Source organism: Mauremys reevesii, linkage group 24 (genome assembly GCF_016161935.1).
Source record: "Mauremys reevesii isolate NIE-2019 linkage group 24, ASM1616193v1, whole genome shotgun sequence".
Lineage (NCBI taxonomy): Eukaryota > Metazoa > Chordata > Testudines > Geoemydidae > Mauremys > Mauremys reevesii.
This window is the reverse complement of record NC_052646.1, coordinates 6394737-6417654: the sequence shown is the minus strand read 5'-3', so window position 1 is coordinate 6417654 and position 22918 is coordinate 6394737. Positions and strand designations below refer to the sequence as shown.

The 22918-nt window shown below is 45.1% G+C and overlaps 2 protein-coding genes across 2 annotated transcripts in view; one reads left to right on the top strand and one right to left on the bottom strand.

Annotated features, from left to right (window-relative positions):
* The window catches only part of LOC120390494 (immunoglobulin gamma-1 heavy chain-like), a 37116-nt gene that overhangs the window by 5587 nt on the left and 8611 nt on the right, over positions 1-22918 (top strand). The window lies entirely within an intron of this gene.
* On the bottom strand, positions 11729-17823 carry LOC120389966 (immunoglobulin kappa light chain-like). The gene is made up of 5 exons (XM_039512123.1): positions 17725-17823; positions 16562-16894; positions 15637-15948; positions 14071-14181; positions 11729-11998 (listed from the first exon to the last, which is right to left on the bottom strand). The coding sequence occupies exons 1-5, from the start codon at positions 17735-17737 to the stop codon at positions 11910-11912; spliced, it is 858 nt and encodes a 285-aa protein (XP_039368057.1). The 5' UTR covers positions 17738-17823; the 3' UTR covers positions 11729-11909.

Here is a 22918-nt window from a genome sequence, read left to right as displayed (position 1 = left end):
TGATTAATGCAAAATTTTACCCATGAAAGAGAAAAGAGGAAACTTGGCAAACAGCATGATTGTAACAAACAATATCCTGAAAGATGAAATCTAAAAGCTCACTTCTCGTTCGCTGCTTAAGAGCAAAAGGTCCAACATCCTGGTCAGTTTGGGTGACGAACGCCTCATGTGGGGATCTGCTGCGGCATTTGAATGAAATACGGATATATTTTAATGATTCAGAATAATAAATAACCACCAGGAGTCACACACTATAGAATGTGCAAGAGATAGTTCAACACAAAACATCTAGTGCAGAGACAGCATGTACCAGGGCTGTCTGACAGGTTAGACAACAGCCCACAAGACTGGTTAATGGTGCAATTGTGTAGACAGCATTGTACCTTCTGCCTATTGCAAATGATTTTCCCAAGAGATCAGTACCCACCACTGGGGCCAGAATTCTAAAGAGCCCAGTTTCCTAAATAGGCTTGAAGCCCCTTCCCATTGGCCGCCCCAAGCACATGCTTCGTTCACTGGTGCCTGGAGCTGGCCCTGATTGAGGGCAGCAGTTTACACTTCCTTGGTTACCAAAAGCTAGGAGAGTGACCTGAGAAAGCAATCAGCCCAAACACTTTGCGAGCTGAACAAACAAAAGAAAAGTGGCAAAATAAGTGGGCTGAAACTGACCACAGCAGCAAGTGCAGCTTTCCGAGCAGCTATTTTTAAACGATTGGCCCTTTGCAGCAAACATGTCCTGTAGCCTGTGGTTTTATAAGATCAGTTTCAGTTTGTTTGAAGCAGCAAAGAATCCTGTGGCACCTTATAGACTAACAGATGTTTTGCAGCATGAGCTTTCGTGGGTGAAAAGTTTGTTTGACCCTTTTGTGTCTTTGCTGTGTGTGTCTCTCTCTCCCTTCACGTTTGATACAGAAGGGTCAATTTGTTTTTGTAACACATAATGTACTAAAGAAATCAATAAAAACTATGACAGTAACTTTGTCGTTGTCTTGGCTTTTAATAGACATATTGGAGAAGATCATGTGTAATATGAATTTGTATCATTTAAGTGTGACTGGGAGCAGTGGACTTGGGGCAAATTTTCAAACATGCTCAAGTGACTTAGATGCAAAAACTCCCATTCTTTTTGCAAACTTCCCTAGGTGCCACCCTATCTGCATCTTTAAGGACCTAAATACCTTGAAATCTGCTTTTCATGAGCCTAGATACCATTGAAAGTCAGCAGGACTTAGATTACCAAGTACTCACATCACTTTTGAAAATGAGACTTAGGCTCCTAAGTTATTTAGGTACTTGTGCCCCAATGTGGCTAGATTTCTGCTATCGCCAGCGCTACAATTTCATCATGGCAACTGTAAAAAAAATTCAGGCAGTGGTACAGGAAAACTACCATAACAAAGGGAGGGAGCAGAGGGCATGTGGGGGGGTTGGAGAGCCCTGGACTCACCCTGCAGTGGCACCTCCTCTCCTCTGGGGCTGGGTCCAGGTTGGGGCATTGTGGTCTGGCCCACATGGTCATAGTGCCGCTTAGGTTTGGTGCGACTGCCCCTCTGTAGATGGAAATGGAGGGACAGATGTGCCAAACCTGAGACCACTGGGCCAGGTTGCAACGTCCATTGCTAGGATCTGGGCCCAGACTCAGTGGCCGGGAACTGTCATTGCAGGGGTCATGGAGTTTACTCAAATTCATGGTTACTGCGAACACCACGCCAAAATCATATTCTGAATTCTAGTTAAGTTGATTTGCCTGGTCAATAGGACCTTTGTTTGGTATGTAGCTGCACAAAGCACATCTATGGCACATCTATGACACATGCATCCGACAAACTGGGTATTCACCCACGAAAGCTCATGCTCCAAAACGTCTGTTAGTCTATAAGGTGCCACAGGACTCTTTGCTGCATCTATGGCACTAGGCCCCCAGTTCACCAAAAGTCTGTTAATTTAGCCGTGTACTTATTTATCTTCACCACCCTGCTGCAGAAAAGGGAGAATTATCCCCATTTTACAGCTGGGGAGTGGAGGCCCAGAGAGACTTGGGGTAACGTGTTCAAAATCCTCTAAGTGATTGGGAGGCAGAGTCCCACTTTCAACAGGGACTAAGGCTTGAAAGTCATTGGGATGTAAGTGACCCGCCCTAGGTCACACACGGAGCCTGTGGCAGAGCAGGGATTTAACGGAGAGCCCCTATGTCCCTGGTTAGCACCTTGACAACCCCACCGTCCTTCCTCTCTTCAAGCATGTGCTGAAATCCCAGTGAACCAGTTAGGCCAGGAGAGGTGTTTGCACCACATTCAAATTCCCCTGGAGCTAGGCATCAGTGAGACACGGGTCAGAACCTGGCCCACATCCTGGTCCCTTGGTGCTGCTCCCGTGACACCAACGGAGCAGGAACTGGCTGTACATGCTAGGAGGTGTTAAGGCAGCAGAGCCAGCCCAGCAGCCAACAGTCCTTGGCATGTCATGTGGCAGGAGCAGTCTGCACTCAGGGTCTCCCCAGCTGGCAAATGGCTCTTTGGGAGTTCCAGGATGGGCCAGCTTATATATGACCTGAAGATCAGCTTAGGATAACCGGAGAGTGGACTCAGCAGAGGCTCTGGCCCTGATTTGCAGTAGGATTTTATTGAGGCTGAGGTTTGAAAGGGCAATTTCGATGCTCAATTAAACTGGCCAATCAAATCCCCGATGGAGCTTTGCAACTCTCAGCCTTAATGTTCAAGTCAAGACAAGCCACAGATTGTGGGGGTGACAACTGTTTAGAAGGGATGGATTTGGAATCTCTTATTGGGCATTTCATTTTGCTCTCTCTATGAAGTATTTTGCATATTACTTTAAGAAACATGCATTATGCACATATCTGAAAGAAGTGTCCTAAAAATAAGTTTTGCCCCAAATTTTCCAGAGTGGGGTGACTCCACCACACTTTCATATTGTAGCCCCATCCGTTGCTTTTCCAGAAGACCTCACCCCCAGTCCTTTTCTTAATCTAGCGTAATAATTAAACACACAAATTAAGATGTATTTTTGCTAATTTCACCCTTTCCATAATGCCCAATGAGCCTCTTTGTTGATTTCCTCAAACCTTTCCTAAAATCACGTTATATGCCTCTTGGTGGTTGTTACATTCACCACATACAATACAGAAGTTAGATAATAAACATCAAATACTCTTGCTGCAAGTTTGCAACCTAACACTACCTTTATTCTTAGAAAACAGAATGATAACACACAGTAACCAAAACCAGAGAGAGACAAAGCAGGCTGCTCCCTAAGGCAGAGAGGAAAAATTCACCTACCTTGTCCTAGGCTGCCTCTTTCCAGACTGACTGCTGCTACTCCCAGATTGCACACTTCCCCATAGACAGCAAGCAGGACCAGGAAAACAACCTGAAATTAAAAGTGATAAATCATAATTTTAACAGTTTTCATGAACCTTTTTATGCCCTTTTATTGATACTAATACCACTTGACCTTATCAATCCCTGAAGCACAGAAAATATTCCACCTGAATTGCAGTCAGAAGAATGTCTTCTTATGGGCATCCAATCATAACACAAATATTCCATCTGAGACACACACCATGCTGTTACCCAGTCTGGGCTTGAATTTCTTCTCTTATAGATTTTGGAGGCAAAGGAATATTTTCTCCCAGGTTTGCTCTGCTGGTTCTCAGAGCAGGTTTTGAAGGGGGTTATTAATATCTCCTGGCCCTCTTCCTTTGTCGTGCATGTTGCCCCACAGATCTTCAAGAGGAAACAAAACATTTTCCTCTCCACGTGACAGAGTCTTTCATCAAGAGATCCATTAGCTACCAGATGTCTGTCTGTCTCACAGCATCACCTATTCATTACTGAAGAAAGGCACAAGATGTCCCAACACATAGTTGGGATGATTCTAGTCTATCTGCGGAGTAAGTATTTTAGCCTGATTTATTTCATGCTTGTTCTCTACCATGCTAAAAACAATTATCTTTGTACATAACATCCTTCTGCAATTCCAAGAGGTTCTAACATCAACCTGGTGAGAGAGAAATTCACATCTTTTAGTCCATCAATTGAAATCTAAAGAAAGGTGATGAAATAGTCTATTTTAAAATAACCTGAATGCCAGATATTAACACCTTGAGAATAGTTTCTGGTTAATATCCTGGATTGGGGTGCAAAATCTATTCTTCTTTTATGCTGATGTCTTACGTACGGGCTGATGTATTTTTCTGCAGAATGATCAATGGGAGAATTTGAAACACAAAGGGTGATGTTAGTAAAAGCCTCTCCCATGTACAGTATAGCCAAATGAAGGTTTTTTACAATTGATTTTGATAAGTACGAGCGGGGATGCGTAACCTGATGATTAGTGATGTGAACTAGAAGTATTTACCCTGGGTTCTGAACTCTAAAGTTGTTTTTTGTAGTTACATTACATTAATTCCCGCACAGGCTACATGAATCCTAACAAAACAAATGGCTAGAAATAGAGAAAAATTAAAATGAATATTTAATAAATATGTGCTTTGTGTTATTCTTGGATCATCTGCTCTATATAGTGTATGGCAAAAGCCCAGGCTTGTCCAGTGCTCACTGTATTAACACACTCCTTTCCTCCCCTGTATAGTGGCTGCCTCAGAAGAAGGGATACAAATCCTGCAAAGTCCAGCACAGCTGTGGCTGACTTCTGGCCAGACTGCAAAGCTGGACTGTAAAATATCAGAAGAAGAATGGCGAGTTCGGTGGTACAAGGAACAACAGAATGGAAGTTTGCATGGGATTCATCAGAGTTCTGAGTCTGAATCTTTAGATGGAAAATACTCGAGTAAAGTGAACATTGCGGCAAACACGTTTTCTCTACTTATCAATAACATACAAAGAGATGACTCGGGGGTTTATTACTGTGGCCTCTCTGCCTCTGTGTATCTACAGCCCAATTTTGGGAATGGGACCAGGCTAATTGTCACAGGTGAGTTTTCAGCATCTTAGATCAATGATAACCTAATGCTGGGTGGTGTTTGTAAAAATCATCTTTTTTGGCTAGATTGTGACTGATCCTCCTGTTTCAGCTTTAAGCCATTAGTATTCGTGCATAGAGGCAGCATGGTCCAGGCAGTGACCCAGGGCATAGGGTTGGGAATTAGGAGACCTGGGTTCTGTTCCTGAAACACTGGGCACAAAGGGGGGGGAGATGTTTAAAAGAAATCAGCACCCAACAGCTCCCATTTAGGTGCCCAAATAAATGATCGGACTTTTAAAACGCTCTGACCAAAACCTGGGACATTTTGGAAAATCTGACCTTGGGTTTCTCTGCATATCAAATTCCTCATCTGTATAATGGGGACAATTAGTCTCCTAGTAAAAGCACTTAGAGATCTAAGGATGAAAAGCAGTGCTCGGTGTTATTTTCCTGCCTTCTAGTACACCTCTACCCCGATATAACGCTGTCCTTGGGAGCCAAAAACTCTTACCGCGTTATAGGTGAAACCGTGTTATATCGAACTTGCTTTGATCTGCCGGAGTGTGCAGCCCCACCCACCCCAGAGCACTGCTTTACCGCGTTATATCCGAATTTGTGTTATATAGCGGTAGAGGTGTAGTTGGTATGTTACATTAGGAATCAGATTTGATATTCACACTTGCTGATGATTCCTACTGAAACTGCCCAAGCCTCGGACATGGGGTATGTTCCACCTGCCCTGCTATCCTATTAAGACTTTAATATTAATCATGTTCTTTTTCAGGCATTCACCAAGCTGCATGAACTGATTTCCCCGATGTTTTCATACAGGGGACTATTCATTGTCTCAAGCAGCCCAGTATGAATTGAACATCATAATTCAATGTACAACTAGTAATATCTATATATTTTTGATCCACTGTACATAAAAGAGAAGGCATGGAATTACTCTGGGTGCTATGAGAGACTGTATCTCAGGCAATTGGGAAGAATGTAATAATAGGAAAAATGTAGACTGACTATAATATTTAAGCAAGAAAGATTCCTCTATCAGGCTTTTCATCCATAGATCTCAAAGCACCTTGCAAATGTGACTAAGTAGAGTTACCATAACTTTACATATGGGGAATGAGGCATAGATACAATATGAACTTGTTTCCAAGGTCACAGAGCAAGTCAGACACCAAGAGCTGGGAATGGATCTCAGGCTTCCTGACTGCTGGTCGGGTGTCCTCACCACCAGACTTGAGCAGCTCTTCTTCTGCATTTGTACCTAACCAAACACATTGTCGGCACTGAGCAAATCATCCTTGATGATCATATCTGTACAAACTTCTGAAGAGTGATGGATTGTGGGAGTCTCCCAAGGTGGATGCCCCTTAGTGTAAGACAGTGGTTTTCAGCCTGTGCTCTGCAGACCCCTGGGGGTCTGCAGACTTGTCCAAGATTTCCAAAGGGGTCCACACCTCCAACATTTTTTAAGGGTGCGCAAATGAAAAAAGGTTGAAAACCGCCAGTGTAAGACACTGAAAACAGGCATAGACAAATATTAGATATTTAAACATGCTGCACTGGTGGGGTAGGGGTAGGAGCAGGGTATGCTAGCTGAGCTACCACTAAGAGATCTTTCTGACCTCTAGTTTCTGTGACTCAACTCTCTTTAGATGCCTCCAAGCCGAGACTTTCCATCCTGGTGACCTCCACACAAGAGGGTACTGAGCTTCCCCGCGTCATTCCTCTGCTCTGCCTGCTCTCTGATTTCACTCCTCCCTGGAGTGAAGTTCTCTGGGACACTGGTGAGGAGGCGTCTGATGGTCAGACGGATGCTGGAGCCATAGACGGGAATGGGGTCTTTAGTGTTTGGAGCCTAATGACAATCCCGTCTGAGACGTGGAACCAGAAGACGATCTGCACTTGTACAGCCAAGGAGAGCAGCACGGGGAGAAGCATCAGTGCTACAGTCTCCAAGGAAACAGGTCCAGTATCGTATCATCAAACCTAACCTACCTACCAGGGCATTTATGCTACACCCCTCACCGTGGTATCTGGCAACCAAGAGTCAGTGACATCTACTCTAAGCTAGAGAAATAGACAGAATCACACAGGATGGCTCAGGGGAATGATAACTAATGGGAATGAGCAGAGGTTTTGGAAACCACTGAGAGGGTGCTTGAGTTGTGGGGTAGACAGTTACAGTCGCTCCCACGTCACCCACCTTTCCCACCTCCGGCCCTTCTGAAAACCTTCATTTTTCAACCCTCAGTGGGGTGTGAATTGGGTTTCTGGTCAAGCAACCTCAAGCACAGTTAGGCTACAGAAGGATCACTTGGGGTGAGCCAAAGGGGAATAATGATGCATAAGGAAGGAAATCAACAAAGGGAACAGCAGGATGAGTGTCAGGAATGGCTTCCTGACAGCAAGAGCTAACAGATAATGGAACAGATGCCCAGAGGCAGGGCTGAAAACCCCAATAAAAAGGACTGGACAAACATTAGCCATTATAATATAGGGAAAAATCCGGCAGTGGTCAGGAGGGAGCTAGAGGGCACCCAGTGAAACAAGGTCGCCTCCATCTCTGGCCTCTAGGATTCTGAACTATCCCCTATAAATAACTTGATTCTATTGCACTCATCACTGGAGCAGGAGGTCTCAGGCTAAAATGGCACAATGGAATGATGTCCAGGGCAGGCTGGCAGGAGTAGGGCTGGTCTACACTGTTACCGGGTAAGGCTGGTGGGCAATGATGTAAAGTTTTGCTGACATGGCTGGCTACTATAATTTTTGCAAGGCCATTGTCCCCTGTATATGGAGGCACATCCCACTGCCTGCATATACAGGTGGGGAACACGCTAGAGAGCACAGAGGAATGAACGTGGAGTTCTGGGGACAAGACCTCCTTTTGCCCGTCTGGTTTGCTCGCAGTTTTCCATTCTCAGCATCTCTTCTCTCTGCAGGAGACTGTAGCATTGTGTTCTACGCGGGGCTGCCCTGTATTTTCCTCCTTCTCCTGATCCAGCTGTTGATCTTGCTCTGGAGAAAGTGCCCCGTCAGAGGTAACTCAGTCATAACTGTGCTATAAAGCAGGAACCCATCACACATCCCTATAACTGTCCCTTTGTCTGCTTCATCCACCAGGGAGAGCTGTGCAAAGAGGGAATCCAATACCTATGAGACAGATGCCACAGGTAAACTGCTTTTTCCATCATTTGGTATGTCAGAAACACCACTGATGCCATGGGACCCGCGGACTCTCTGCAGGCACGCTGCAGGGGGTCCACAGGGCCGCGACTGGGTCAGAAAGATACAGTGTATTAACAACAGGGGATTAGAACCAGTGTCTTGGCTAATTTCCAACCCTAGTGTCTACACTTTGCCTCCTGAATTCACAGAGGTTTCATTTGTATTTATTCTTCTCTGCTCTTCTAGTAGAAGTGTTGTGTAGGGTTATTAGTACCGAAGAACTGCTGGGTTCCACCCCAGAGGTGGCTTCAGAGGTCAGGGATGGTGAAATAGTGCAGTGTATATTTCTGTAAGTAACCACCAGAACTTCTAGTCTGACCCTATATATATATATCACAAGCCACCAACACCATCCAGTCACTCAACTCAGCTACCAGGACAAAAGACCACAACCAAAAAATTGACACTATTGAAATATGTTTTTCACATTCTTATAAAACAAAACCTGATCAGTTGATGCCTTTTTAACTTTCCAAATAAAATTAATAATATCTGATCTTGCCTTTTTCTGTTTCAGACTGAATATGCGACTCTGATGTACAGTAACAGAAATGCTCCTTGGTAACTGAGTCTCACAAAAATGGCTTATGTGTTTTTAAAACAGGAGATGCAGAAAGAAAGAATGAAAGAGAAAGAGAAATATAGAAAGTCTCATGTTTGTAATGTGCTATGATGTTATATGAATTTCCTTGAAATACAACCCCTTCCATAGTCATTTCTCTGAACCCACATTCTGCATTGACACCTCCATGCTTGCAAGAAAGCTGTGCAGGATCGACTGTAGGTTGAGGGGGCATTGGATTTGCATATTGACCGGAAGGTGCCACTTTCAGCATCATAGCGCTCCCTATCACCACGTTGGGAATTTGGTTCTGACTGAGGGTGAAAGTGTCACCCACTGAATTTGTGAAGCTACTTCCTATACTGGAGTAGATTTCCAATCCAAACACTCACCGTGTATGGAGGGAGTAATCTAAAGGGAGACCAGCCCAAGGCCGGTCGGGCTGTGGCATTGGGGACAGTACTTAGATCAGAATCAGGCCTGTATGTTCACATTTTTATTGTCACCTGTGAATGACAGGGCTGGACACCCGTACCCACACGGGTGAGAAGTTACAGATGGGAGCAGTCCCTGGAACTTCAGTGGGACCCCTGCTGTGACTAACGGCTCCCCAGTGGGAGGGAGAGGTTCATCGCCTGGCCCTAAACAAAATACGAAGGGCCACCTACTGCTCTCAGTGACCCCCTGTAAATCCAGAGTAACTCCACTGCCTTCAGCAGAGTTCCTCCCTAGTGGTACACACCAGCGTCAGTGAGAGCAGCGTCAGGCCCAAAGAATGTAGAAGTCACCTGTCACATATAATAGGCGGAGCTTCATGCATCTCAGCTGCTAGAGAAAGGAACGGAAACATGAGGGAGGAGGTGGCATATTTTTTAACGTGCAACATTTAGAATTACAGCTTCAGAACGAGGCGTTAGGATCAAACCAGGTGGCATGTGCAGGCTCCGTGGCTGTTGATAAAGCATGTTACTGAGAGAAGACAGACAGGTGCTGGCACGAGGCCCTGTGGATCCAGCCCTTTGGGAAAAGCAGCAGTTTCCCAAGGAATTCATTGGAGTAGCTGCTCCAGGACTGGGATGCGGAGAGAGCCTGGCCTCACGCAGCTCCGTTCAAACATAGTTTCCAGAGGGGAGTTTCATAATCTCCCCTCACACCAGGGAATGATACTGCTGGCCAGACAGCACAGTCCTGCTGATAGCAGCTCCTAGGAGGCAGCCAAAAGCAGCCTCCACCCAGCTGGAAAGTGTCACTTCTGTCTGGTTCTGCCCCTTCCATCTGCTGTGCGCGTCAGGGGGCCAAGGCTGGTTCTGCATCTAGGTTTTTCTGGTCCCGCTTGTGCCACCGGTAACACACCCAATCGGGTGGATGTTCAGTTTCTCGTGGGTACAACCTCCCACCTCCCCTTTCAAAAGCACTAAGGATTCGGCTTAGACATGAGAGTAGCTGAGTTCACTGTGACTGCCTGTGTGAATAAGGCAGGCTCTACGCCCCAACTCCTGTTACCAGAGCACAGCCTGAGTAACTGAGCTCAGGGGGGAAGAGGAGAGGAATTGTCTCCTTCATGGGTCACAGAACATTGGTGGAGCCACTCCAAGCTCCAGAGCACAAAGGGAGCATGTAGGCCATGTGCACTGCAGGCTCCTGCAATCCTGACACCCTTTATGAAATGACACTGTCTACAACCCTCTGCTCCTGCAGAGAGGGTGGAATTTGTCCCTAAATGCACCAGTATGTTGCAAAAATACCTGTATGTAATCGGGGGAATGGTCCCACTGTTGTGGGGAACTTTCCTGGCTCATACACTAACCCGATGGAATTGGCCATCGAATGGATCTGAGTCCTCGCTCCAACTCCCTTTACCCAGATGACCTTGGGGACTCCCTTTCCAGTCTCCCATGCGGCAGAGTCGTCATAACGCCAACAAGGCTGGGCCCAGGATTCCTGGGAGACTGAAGCCTCAGTCTTGTCGGGGATGTGAGGACTTTGCTGCATGGGACAGAGGTGAGGGTGTCCACACTCTGGGGTCCTCTCTCCACACCGGACGCTTCCCTGACCTCCGGATCGTTACAGACAGTTCAAATCCAATGCAATCCATTAAACAACAACTGTAAAAAAAATTAGGGAAAAAATGGGAAAGGTTAAAGGGAACAAGGAACCCCACCCAGTGGGCTCAGGAGACAGCACAACCAGCCAGATCTGGGACATCAGGGAAGCTCACAGTCTGTTCCTCACATGTCCCAGGCCTCCTTCCCAGGCCCTGGCTGTGCTGCGGTGATACCCTGCTCTGGGGGTGGCAGGACCCTTCTCCCCAGCCCCAGCCATCCCATCGGGTTCACGTCCCTGCTCCGAGTCCGGCCTGCGAGGCCTCTTGTCTGGCGACGTCTGTCTGCATCGGGCCCTGTGCCCAGAGTCCCCCTCGCTCTCGCCAGCTGCTCGGCTCCGGTGTTAACTTCGGCAGGGCCGGCGTCCGCTCCCCAGCTCCGGCCCCGCAGCTCCCCGCTGCAGCTCAGCCCAGCTCCTCTGTGCTGCCCCACCCTCGGCTCTGCCCCCAGCCCCCGGCTCTGCCATCTGGGCTGCTCCCCGGCCCCTCTGGCTCCGGCTGCTCTGCCTCTACCTCAGCTCTGGCGGCTGCTCTCCCCTTAACTCAGCCCTACCCAGTCTGCCGTAGGCAGGTAAACCTCAGATGGAGGACGGGCCCTCCAGGCTCCTGGCTCCCTCGTTGGCCTGCCTGCCCTGTCAATCTAGCTGACTTGGAGCATCAGCCTCTCCCCATTGGCCCCGAGGACTGTCAGTTTCTCATTGGCCCGTCCCCTTTCTTTTGGTACTGGAAAGGGCCGACCAAAGAACCCCAGTAAGTGTCAGGAAGGGGCCAGCAGCCCCCTCACAGGCATGACAATGTCTTTCCTATCGCAGCAGGAAATCTCTCACCTCCACGGGTTTGGTTCTTTCTGTGACTTCCTGCTATTTATGCTCTAGGTGGACAAGTCGGGTTACTTTTTAATTATATTTTGCAACTGAGCCACATGCAGCAGCAGTGAAGAGCAGAAGCAGTAAAAACAGACCAACAGCTTTTACAGAAAGACACCATCTTACAAAACGGCTGCCGTCGTCGAGGTCAGCAGTGAACCAGCTGTGAGTTTCCAGGCTCGTATCTCAGTGTGGGTTACGATTTTTCTCTTCCATCAGCCACTGCATCCTCAACTGGTTGTGATTCCTTGACTGAAACTTCACTTGGGCATAAACCCTTTGATCCTGTTTGACAACATTTCATACCATTAGTCACCTCCATGGAAGGTCAGATAAAATTGTTCGAGTTTGACACAGTTTCAAATGGGTGACTAAGCTTTCTTGCTTCTCTTGCAAACAGTGCACATTATTAGCACATAAACCACTGTGGAAACCTTGCTTTAAGAGTTCAGCACATGGCTGAAAACAGAGTTTAGGATGCACCTTTTAGCTCCCCTCAGGCTGCAGTTCTCCCTCCTTTACCGTATTCCCAAAACAGACTGAATGGGCCAAATTCATCCATGGTGTAAATCCAGCTCCAGGAGAATTATAGTCGCGAATGGTCTGCATCCTAAATTCACTCCTTTTGCACAACCAGCAAACAGTAGCATTATGCTGAGAGGTACTCGTGACAGTTTGGATTACAAACCTCTGCTGCGATTAGGTGGGAATGCACCCTTCAATTAAGGTAGCTCTCGGGATGAATTAAACAGAATGCCCCCACTTATGGCAAAAGGGAGTTATGAACCCACGCTGACTAAGTAGGCTGAGGGGGTTTGCTGAATATTGCTTGTTTGGGGTGTATGCAGGGGAAACGCACAGAAACTGAAAACAGACAAGAACAGAGAGGCAGAGGCAAAGAGCAGGAAAGCCAGGCAGCAGCCTGTGAGTACCATGACCCTGGAAAAACCATGAGAGAGAGATTTTGGGCCCAGTGTTGGCTGGAGAGGCTTGGGGATGTTAGCTAAGGGCTTGGCTACACTTGCGAGTTAGAGCGCATTAAAGCAGCCACGGGCGCCCGTCCACACTGGCAAGACATGTAGAGCGCTCTGACTCCATGGCTAGAGTGCTCCTGGGACTCCACCTTGGCGAGTGGAATAACATTTGATGCGCCCCCGCTGGAGTGCTGCGGTGCCAGTGTGAACGGGGTGTTGCATTACTGCACTCTGATCGGCCTCCAGAAATGCCCCATAATCCCCTTAAGTGGCCACTCTTCTTGTTTTGAATCGCTGCAGGAATGCGGATATGCCCTTTCAAAGCTCTGTTTCTGACAGCTGGCTGCTTATCTGCTCCGAGACACAGCAACCATTAGTGTGGAACGCTGTGTATGAGAGAGAGAGGCGGGGAGCAGAGAGGGTCTGCTGCTGTCTGAACTTACAAGACACCATGCTGACATGCTCTCAGCCCTCCATAAACCCACTCTCTCTCCCCCCACATACACACGACACTCCCTGTCACACTGCACCCCACCCCACCCCCATTTGAAAAGCACGTTGCAGTCACTTGCATGCTGGGATAGCTGCCCATAATGCACCTCTCCTAATGCCACTGCAAATGCTGCAAATGTGGCCATGCCAGTGTGCTTGAAACGGTCAGTGTGGACAGACTGTAGCACTTCCCCTACTGTGCTCTCCGAAGGCTGGTTTAACTCAAAGCTCTCTACATCTGCAAGTGTAGCCATGCCCTTAGAAACTTCCCCTTTTGTTCTTGGTTCCTCATGCATTTGAGAAGCAGGACTTTTGATGCAATCTTGTTTATTTACAAGGAATGAACAAATAAAACACTAGAGTCCACCCATTTCTACTTCCAGCTGGAGCCTGAAGGCCCTGAAATTTGACTGGCCCCTTGAGTCAAAGAGTGGCAATAGGCCCATTAGTGCAAGTTAAACCACTTCACCCCTTACTCGTGTTTTCTCACCAATTTACACCCCCAGCCAGATCATCCTGCCACTTCAATGGGAGCTGTGCATTTACAACTCATGGGATAATCAGGCTCTTGCTGTGTAATTTACATCACTATTTACATCAACTGAATTTGCCCAGAGATTCCCATGGGAGTTTCACCTGCTTCTTTCAGGTAGAAATTGGCCCTGGGTGATAAAGCAAATGATGACTGATATAAATAGTGTGTCAGTCCTCAGATGCAACAATGGCTGAATATAGGGCTTTTCTCTACAGAAGAGTTGCTGAGCAGCAGGAAGGAATACATGTTCAGCAAGGCCAAGCAGAAGGGACGGATAGAACTGTTTTCAGTTTGTGTCTGTGTGAGAAGCGCCGATAGGTCTCTCCATCTAGCATGGACTGTGATGTGTTGATTACCTGGACTGGAACAGCAGCGAATCCAAGCCAGACTCAGAGACACCATCAACCCCACCAGGAAAACTGCCACCACATGGTGCAATATCTGCGGCACACACCAGCTGGGATGGACTGTGGAGGAAGCAGACTCCGGTGGATCATCAGGAGCTGGGACAGTTATGTTTGCACCGTTTCGTTAAACTCGTTGGCTTAATTTACAAACCTGGTTCCATTGAAGTGAATGGGATTTTTGCCATTGACTTCAGTGGGACCAGGATTCCACCCATGTAGTTTACAAGTCATAGGATCATAGTGATGTAGGGCTGGAAGGGACCTCGAGAAGACCTCAAGTCCAGGCACCTGTGCTGAGGCAGGATCAAGCCAACCTAGCCCATGCTTGACAGGTGTTTGTCCAACCTGTTATTAAAACCTCCTGGGATTCCACAACCTCCCTAGGTAGCATGTTCAAGTTCTTAACTACACTAGAACCTCAAAGTTACAAACATCTTCATGCATTCATTCTCGAAGATAATCACTAATGAGATTGCCTGAGCTACTTCCTTAAGTAGTCTAGGTGTGGAAGGGTGAAATGTTGTTGCTGTGACACTCAAGGCTGCTGAGCTGTTAAGGTTGCTCAGTGCTCCTGTCCCTGGAGCTCTGGTGTTATCAGCACCAGCAGAGAGCACAGCCTGTTAATTCAGCAGATCTCTACATTGCTCAGAGGGAAAGACTACAGGCACAGCTCGGGTCGGTGACAAAGGCACTCGGCCAGGTTTATTGTCCTCAAGTCACAGTCCTAATGACTCGCACAGGTACATTAACTAATGAGTGCCCCCTAGCAAGGAGTGGCTCAGTCAGCAGTGGGAATTTCTGCTGTCCCCTCGGCCACACAAAGAATTAAGGCAAGTTCCCCAACATTTATACACTAAGACAAACAACGGAGATAAACAACTTCCGTACCACCGTATGTGTCCCATGGCATCTCTTTGTTACTTCCCCTTGTATCTTGCTCCTAATATCTCGGACAAAACATCCTTATTGCTTATTCTGTCAAACCATCTTATCTTGTACTAGATTAGGGTGGATATGTACTAGCCTTCTGGAATGTATTTAAGTAAATATCTAGTGCCTAGTACTTCCTACTTGCTATGTTTTAGCAACTTTGCCACATTCATGTACCTGACAGTGAACTTGTAAGCATCTGCTTTAATACATAGTCTGACTTCAGTTCACAGCCTCTAGTTCCGGCCTCAGGTCTTGCACCAGGCCCAGTGCTCCAAGCTCTCTCTCTCTCTACCACACTAGGTTGAATTTCATCAGGCCCCTCTGACTTAAATACATACAATTTATTTAAATATTCTTTAACCTGTTCTTTCCCTACTCTGGCCTGAGATCCTTCCTCCTTTTTGTTAATATTGATTGTGTTAAGCAACTGGATACAATTAACCTTTCCAGTGAAGACTGAAGCAAAAAATGCATTAACACTTCAGCCTTCTCTCTGTGTCATCCGTTATTTACTCGCCTTGCAGGTTAATAAGTACAGTCGTGATTTCTTTTAGTTCCAGAAGCAAATATAAAATCACTCACGTTCAAAATACCTGGCACTTTTCTTAACTCTGTTGCCAGAAGAGTTGAATTTGACTTCACAGGTGAGAATTTTCGCACTGGTCCAGGTGTCCTTCGGGATGCTAATGTGACTTATGAGTATTAAGGATCCATCCTTTGCTTTCAGTGATCGCATTAGTGCCTGTTCCTGCCGATTCCCAGAAATATTCCAGGAAATTTGGACTGGGTTGTAAACTCCATGGACAATGCAAGCCAGACCAACCGTCTCGGTGGAGATGAGACCAGGGAGAGATGGAGCAAGAAGCAAAACCCAGCTGCTGGTGGTGTAGCTGTCTGAACAGAATAAAGCAGAGAATTTATTGTTCCATCCTGCGTCTGACTCACAACAGACCTGCCATCTGTTTATTATCAAATTAAAGGCACCAATTTTACTTTGTTACAATGGTACACTTCCACTGAAGTCAATACAATTAGACTAGTGTAAAGGATCGGCCGCTATGAATGTTAATCTCATGAGATGGGGATTCATTCAAAGTAAAGAATTCTGCAAAAAGAAAAGAATAATTGTTACTAAATGCATTTGTGGCTGTTAGGTCAAAAACAATTTGGCAGCAATAAATAATGATGAGGGTAAAACTAAAGTGCTTTGGGATCTACTGGTGAAAAGCACTAGGTATGAGGGAAGTGGGTTTATTATTATTCAGGAGCTTTTTAAAAAGAAAAAAAAAGAAAAAAATCTGTCATCTTTGACCATTAAAGGAAAAAAATTAATTGAATCCCCTAAAAATGCAAAATCTTTAGTTGTTATTTTTCAGCTTAGTTTCTCCTTTTCAACCATTTCAGCTTTGAAAGTTGTACCATGTTCCATTTTTTCCCTTTTTTTTTTTTAACATCTCAGCGTTGTCGATCACTTTTCCCCTTGAGTTACACCATTATCTTTCCTTACCTCCAACAATCAGCGTGGATCCATTGCCGAAAATCAGATAGCTGCTGGATTTAACTGCACAGTAATAGTCACCAGAGTCCTTCTGCTGGACGTTGTAGATTTCCAGTGTCATGCCATGTGTCTCGAGTTTGCAAGCAAACTTACTTACATTTTGATCATTTAAGCATTTCTTGATGCAGGTGGGCCCCTCACCTTCTTGTCTCCTGTACCAATAAACCGAAATGCCACCTCCTTCCAGTTTTTCTTTGGAAGAACAGGGGATCTTTGCCGTAGCACTAATTTCGACAAACAGGAATCGCTGAGTGGGGTACAGAGATAACTGTGCTCCCAACGCTGCAGAGATAAAACAGATTGTATCATTATAGTCAGCTTTCATTGGATCTCTCTCTGCCATAGACAAATGGGATTGTTCAGGAATAAAACTTATTTAATCTGATAATACTTATGCTCTGTAAAAGTGGCTGTAGCGCGACTTCTAGAAACCATGCTAAAGCTAGCACAAGTGAATGGAAGTGCATCTAAACTGCAGCAAAACTCTGTTAAGCTACCACAAAAGTCCACATCCTCTTGCACTGGCTATTTTCTGAATGCTGTTCAGTAACACAAGGAGTTTTACCCATGGAAGAGAAAATCAGATACTTGGCAAAGAGCATGTTTGTAGAAAATACAACTAAAGTCTGATACGCTGCTTCAGTGAAGGGTCATTTCTGATGAAGAACACGGCCCAGGAGAGTGTGCTGTGGTGTAGATGGATATCAACTGACTGGGGGGGGAGGAACCCACAAGGGATGCTGTATTTCTTGCTGACTGTTGATGAATTAATATCAGACCCCGAGATACTATAGGGTACATTTTCAAAAGCACGTAAGTTGCATTAATTTTCTATGGTATTTATGCCCTTAATTCTGATGCCTTTGAAAATTTGGCTCATAATGGTAATGAGTAAATATAAATACCCAAAGCTAGGACAACAAAGAAGAAGATATTCTACCAAATACAGCATGCGGTGTTGGTTTCTAAAGGGTCAGAATAGTATGCAATGTTGGTTAATGTGCCAGTGTTGCAAGATACAATGCATCCAGCACATGGCATGAAAAAACAAGGGAGTTACTTCCTGCATCCACCCATCCCTCTCCTGCATTTCCTGACAGCATGACACTAACCGGTAATGATCATTTGGAGGCCAGGCTTGGAGGATTTTATTCGCCATTTAAATCACCGAAGTGAAAGCTGCAGCTTGTTTCAGAAATGACAGAACTAACGCCTCCTTTTATGCATTTCCAGAATATGGGAGAGGTTGGACTTTGCCATGTCACCCGTCTTCTTACTCTGCAGGTTGGATCCAATCCTGAAACCTGTGCACATCCAGAACACCCACTAGGGCATGGATCTGTGCAGGATTGGTCCTTTTTGGCATCGCATTTTCGAGGCTGTAAAGGTGTCATGGGTTTTCTGAGAACCTGCTATGCCACCTATGCCGTGGCACGTGGCCTGACTGAGGTGCAAAGTGGTAGGGGACTCAGTCCTGGAGTATCCCCGGTGGTCCATTGTAGAATCAGGGTTGCGTCCCTGCCTCAGTTTCTTGTACTCCATTCTGGGATGGAAGCTGTATCACTCAGCCTTCCTCCGAGACTCCAGCTGGGTCTCTCTCCTTCAGGGGTTGTACAGGACCTCACCCCACAGTTCTGCTGGTCCCCGGTGGAATCCTTGCCTTAGGGCTGCTCCTACCCCTGGTTTTGGTGGGACCCTTTTACAGGTTTCTTCAGTCCCTTCTTCAGCAGGTAGAAGCAAAAGAAATTAAAGCAGGAACAAAAAGTAAAGTTAGTGCTGCCACCCAGGTCTGGTGTCTCATCACTCTCTACCCGTTTCCACGAGGGCATGGCAGGGGGACCCAGGCATGCCCTTTCCTCTGGGTGCCACACCAGGGATCCTATGTTAGGCAGTCAAAAATATTTGTTTTTGTTTAAATCTCCCGACTGCCTCCCTGAGCTGTTTCCTACCTCTGTACCTGGCAGGTACTGGCAGGGAATTCATTGGCCTGGGCAGCTTTTTCCCCATCTGACCCTGTGGAGCTCCTCCCCCGTCCCTCTCCGAGTACGTCTACACTGCGATAAACCTGCGGCGCCAAGTCTCAGAACCAGGGTCAACTGACACGGGCTTGCAGGGCTCAGGCTGTGAGGCTACACAATCTCAGTATAGATGCTCAGGCTGGGGCCAGGCTCTGAGACCCTGCAAGAGAGGAAGGTCTCAGAGCCCGAGCGTCTACACTGAGATTTTATAACCCTGCAGCCCGAGCCCTGCTTGTTTAACCCACCTCTTGTTTCCTCTGTCTGTCCCTAAACCAGTGGAACTGGTGAACATGTGGGTTAGTATGGCCAGTTAGTGCATCATCTGAAAGAAAGGGTGAAGTCTCCTACCAAGCTCAAAGTGGAAAAGGGCATTTCTCACCACTGGTGCTACTCAGACACATCAGATTAGTAAGGAGCCCAGCAAGACCTTGAGGCTTATGGGAGATTTTCCATCGCAACCATTTTCAGTGGAAAAGTGGATCTGAAACAAAAAGATTTTTTTTTTGCTGAAAAAATATCTGCTTTCCTCGGAAAATTTCGACTATTTGTTGAAAACCTGAAAACTAAGAAGTTTTAGTTTTTTCCTACAAAACGTCAAAAAATTCTTTGTAAAAAATCACCCCAGTTTGTGACCAGTTCTTCTCTGCAGCACTTGGACAAAGGCAGGCAGATGCCTATGCTGCAAGAAAAGGTCAACCCTCTGTCAGGTGTCAGCTAAGGCTAAATCAAATTCATTCATTAAAAAGTTGGACCCCCACTTTACAACTATATGTTACATCACGCGGGAGCTTTCATGGGAAGGTCATTGTTCGAAATGGTTTAAAGAGGCTTTCTGGGTAACATTAGTAAGACTGATATGAATTATTTAAATGAGATACATTCAGGTGATGGCAAGAGATATGTAAATGATTTGCACTAAATTCGAGCTAAACCCAAACTGAAACATCCCCTTTGGTGAAGTTGAGAAAATTGTTTCCTGTCTCCCTGCTCCGAGCTGAAAACAAAAATAGATAAGCCATGCAGAGAGTCGCAGTATTTCCGGCCAGACTCAAACAAGGAGTGGAGAGTCTCTTGGGATCAGATGTTTGGGTCAGATTTTTCAGCCCTATTTCCAAACTCAGGGCTAGAGTCTGTTGCTTCAAAATTCCCATTGATGTAGGTAGAAATTTTGCCTGAGAGAGGACTGCAGAATCACAACCCAAAGCATTTCAGACAGATACATATCCCAGCTAATCCTCCAACTCTCTTAAGGTTCAGTTGTCACTACTGGGGAAAATGCCATAGGGCAGCGGTTCTCAGCCAGGGGTATGTGTATCCCTGCGGGTACACACAGGTCTTCCGGGGGTACATCAACTCATCTAGGTATTTGCCTAGTTTTACAACAAGCTACATAAAAAGCACTAACAAACTAAAATTTCATAGAGACAATGACTTGTTTATACTGTGCTCTCTACTGTACACTGAAATGTAAGTACCAGATTTATATTCGTATTCCAATTATATTCCAATAATATTATATTATATTCCAATTTATTTATTGTATAATTATATAGTAAAAATGAGAAAGTCAGCAATTTTTCAGTACTAGTGTGCGACACACTTGTGTATTTTTATGTCTGATTGTGTAAGCAGGTAGCTTTTGAGTGAGGTGAAACTTGGGGGTACGCAAGACAAATCAGACTCCAGAAAGGGGGACAGTAGCCTGGAAAAGTTGAGAGCCACTGCCATAGGGGACAGAGAATGCACAGAGTATTGTACCGTATCTTCTCATGGAAGGTATGATATGGCCCACTGAGCCCTCATAAATACAGTCTTAGGCAAATACTTATGTCAGGGCTTAACTTTATTCCCTTTAGGAGTCCCATTGACATCAATGGGATTACTCCTGGGAATACAGTTAGCACATGTCTGTCCTAGTGTTTGCAGGACTAGGGCCACAGATCTACAAATGCTTCGTAACGTCTTTTTGTGCAGATGGGCTAAGATGATCTTTAGAAGATAAGAGAGAAAAATAAGGAGATATATTTAGATCTACATGACAAAAACATGTACGCTATTTTTTTGCCCCTGTGGTTCAGTGAGCGAGGAAGTTCATTAACAAAGGCTGGTTCTTTTGTGGTGAAACCGTTAGACAACAAGTGATTACAGACAACAAGACAATAAAGCGTTTTGATCTCTGACAAACAAAAAAAGAGTGGCAAAAGTCGTGAGTTGACACTGACCACAGGCAGATGCAAATAACCCAGCAACCAGCTCTGAGCTTTTGCAAATGATTTTGATGCTCACAACACAGCTACCCTGTTCCCTCCAAAAAAGCCCAACTAAACAAACAAGCAAAGCGAAAAGCCCAGCTAAGTGAAAAAACAAAAACAAAGAACCAGACAAAGAACCCCCCATCTGCCCCCTGCAAGCCATCAAAACATCACTCTGCAACAAATTAGCCTAACTAAATAAACAAACCAAAAATAATAAAATAAAAATTAAAACAAAATCCCAACCCCAAATTCAGTCTTTATTCCCAGTAGGGAGAAGAGCCAGAGACTTCTTAAAGCCCACTAGAGACTTTACTATTGCATTACTTTTATATGACAGGTACTCAGATACAGCAGCTGTGGGTGGAATGATAAAACCCGGAGACAGACGACTGATCTATGTTAAAAATACCCAAAGTTCTACACTACAGGGACATGCACTTCAAAGAGAGTCCCAAGTGCAGAAGGGTGGGTGGACATGGATAGCCTCATAAATACATTTTTCAAGTGTAAAAGAAAAGAGATGTCGAATGAGCCCTTCTCTTTCCTGGAAGGTGCTCTTTGGGGGTGAGAGGCTATTTATTAGCTGCAGCAAACACTCTGGGTAATTGAAAACACAACAATGCTTTCTGTTTGGCTGAGCTAATCTGAATCATCTTCTAACAAAGGGGTTTTGCATAGTAAATTCCTGTGTATCAACTTGAAGAACGTACTCCTAAAAGTTCAGATATTCCAGCCTGCCTTTCTAAAATTGGTTAGAACAGCTTAGACCAGAGGTAGGCAACCTATGGCACACATGCCAAAGACGGCACACGAGCTGATTTTCAGTGGCACTCGCACTGCCCGGGTCCTGGCCACCGGTCCGTGGGGCTCTGCATTATATTTTAATTTTAAATGAAGCTTCTTAAACATTTTTAAAACCTTATTTATTTTACATATAACAATAGCTTAGTTATATATTATAGATTTATAGAAAGAGACCTTCTAAAAACATTAAAATGTATTACTGGCACGCGGAACCTTAAATTAGAGTGACTAACTGAAGACTCGGCACCCCACTTCTGAAAGGTTGCCGACCCCTGGCTTAGACCCTGGTTAGGGGCTTTTTATCATAGAAATAAAAATCTAATGCCTACAGTAGCTTTAAACTTTGTCTTAACATTTAACATCCACTGGACTTTCATTAGAGATGATCAATTTTATAGTGAACGTATATAAAAGAAATGCAACTGGGTAAAATACTTTGCATTTCCTGTAATTGAATTAATAGGGACCAGGCAGATAAACAGTAGCCATAGAGCACTCTGTGGTTTTGTTGCGACTTTTTAAAAGTTGAGGATTTTTATTTTAAATACAAATAAGTAAATTTAGTAGCAGTGAAAGGAGAAAATGAGGAACAGTTAAAGCATAATCAACAGCATTGCAATCTTCTCTCATACAGCTCTATCAAGATGCCTGAATTGCTTCTCTGTTACAATTATAGCACGGACTATTGGCTTGATTGGCAGGAATTTCATATGGGCATGTCAGCATCATGTCATTAATATACCTGTATTATAAATACTTATAGTACTGTAGAAGTAACAAATAAAATAATAATAGTATAAACATCATTCGGATAAAGTGTGTCTCAGCATTGTCTAACTTTTGGTGTTTAGGGCACAGTATCTCTGCAGGTTTATATCCCATAGGGATGGAATTCAATGTACAGGTGGTTGGCTAGATGAGAAAAGTTTTGAAATTATTTTTACCAAACATTCAGATTGCTTTAGCCTATTTTTGATGAGGAGATTGGCAAATATGTTAAATTCTCAAGATGTCGTGTTTTTTTTAAGCCATTCACAAACTATCAAATAGCTGCATTAAAAAAAAATATTGAAGCCAAGTGATGCATTCCCAATTAGACTGATCACATTTATAAAATGTAAAATGCACCAGGGTGTTTTTAAAATTTAAACTTGCCTATTAACCATCCACAGCTACTTCCTATAACATTTTACATTTCTAAGCACCGTGACAAATGCAACAGACAAGCT

What these genes read in the sequence shown, in the direction of transcription:
- LOC120389966 (XM_039512123.1), bottom strand. An exon ending in ATCCACGCTGATTGTTGGAG is followed by an intron (nt 15,949 to 16,561) that starts GTAAGGAAAGAT and finishes TATTCTGTTCAG; the next exon opens with ACAGCTACACCACCAGCAGC. An exon ending in AAGTGCCAGGTATTTTGAAC is followed by an intron (nt 14,182 to 15,636) that starts GTGAGTGATTTT and finishes CTTCCTCCACAG; the next exon opens with TCCATCCCAGCTGGTGTGTG.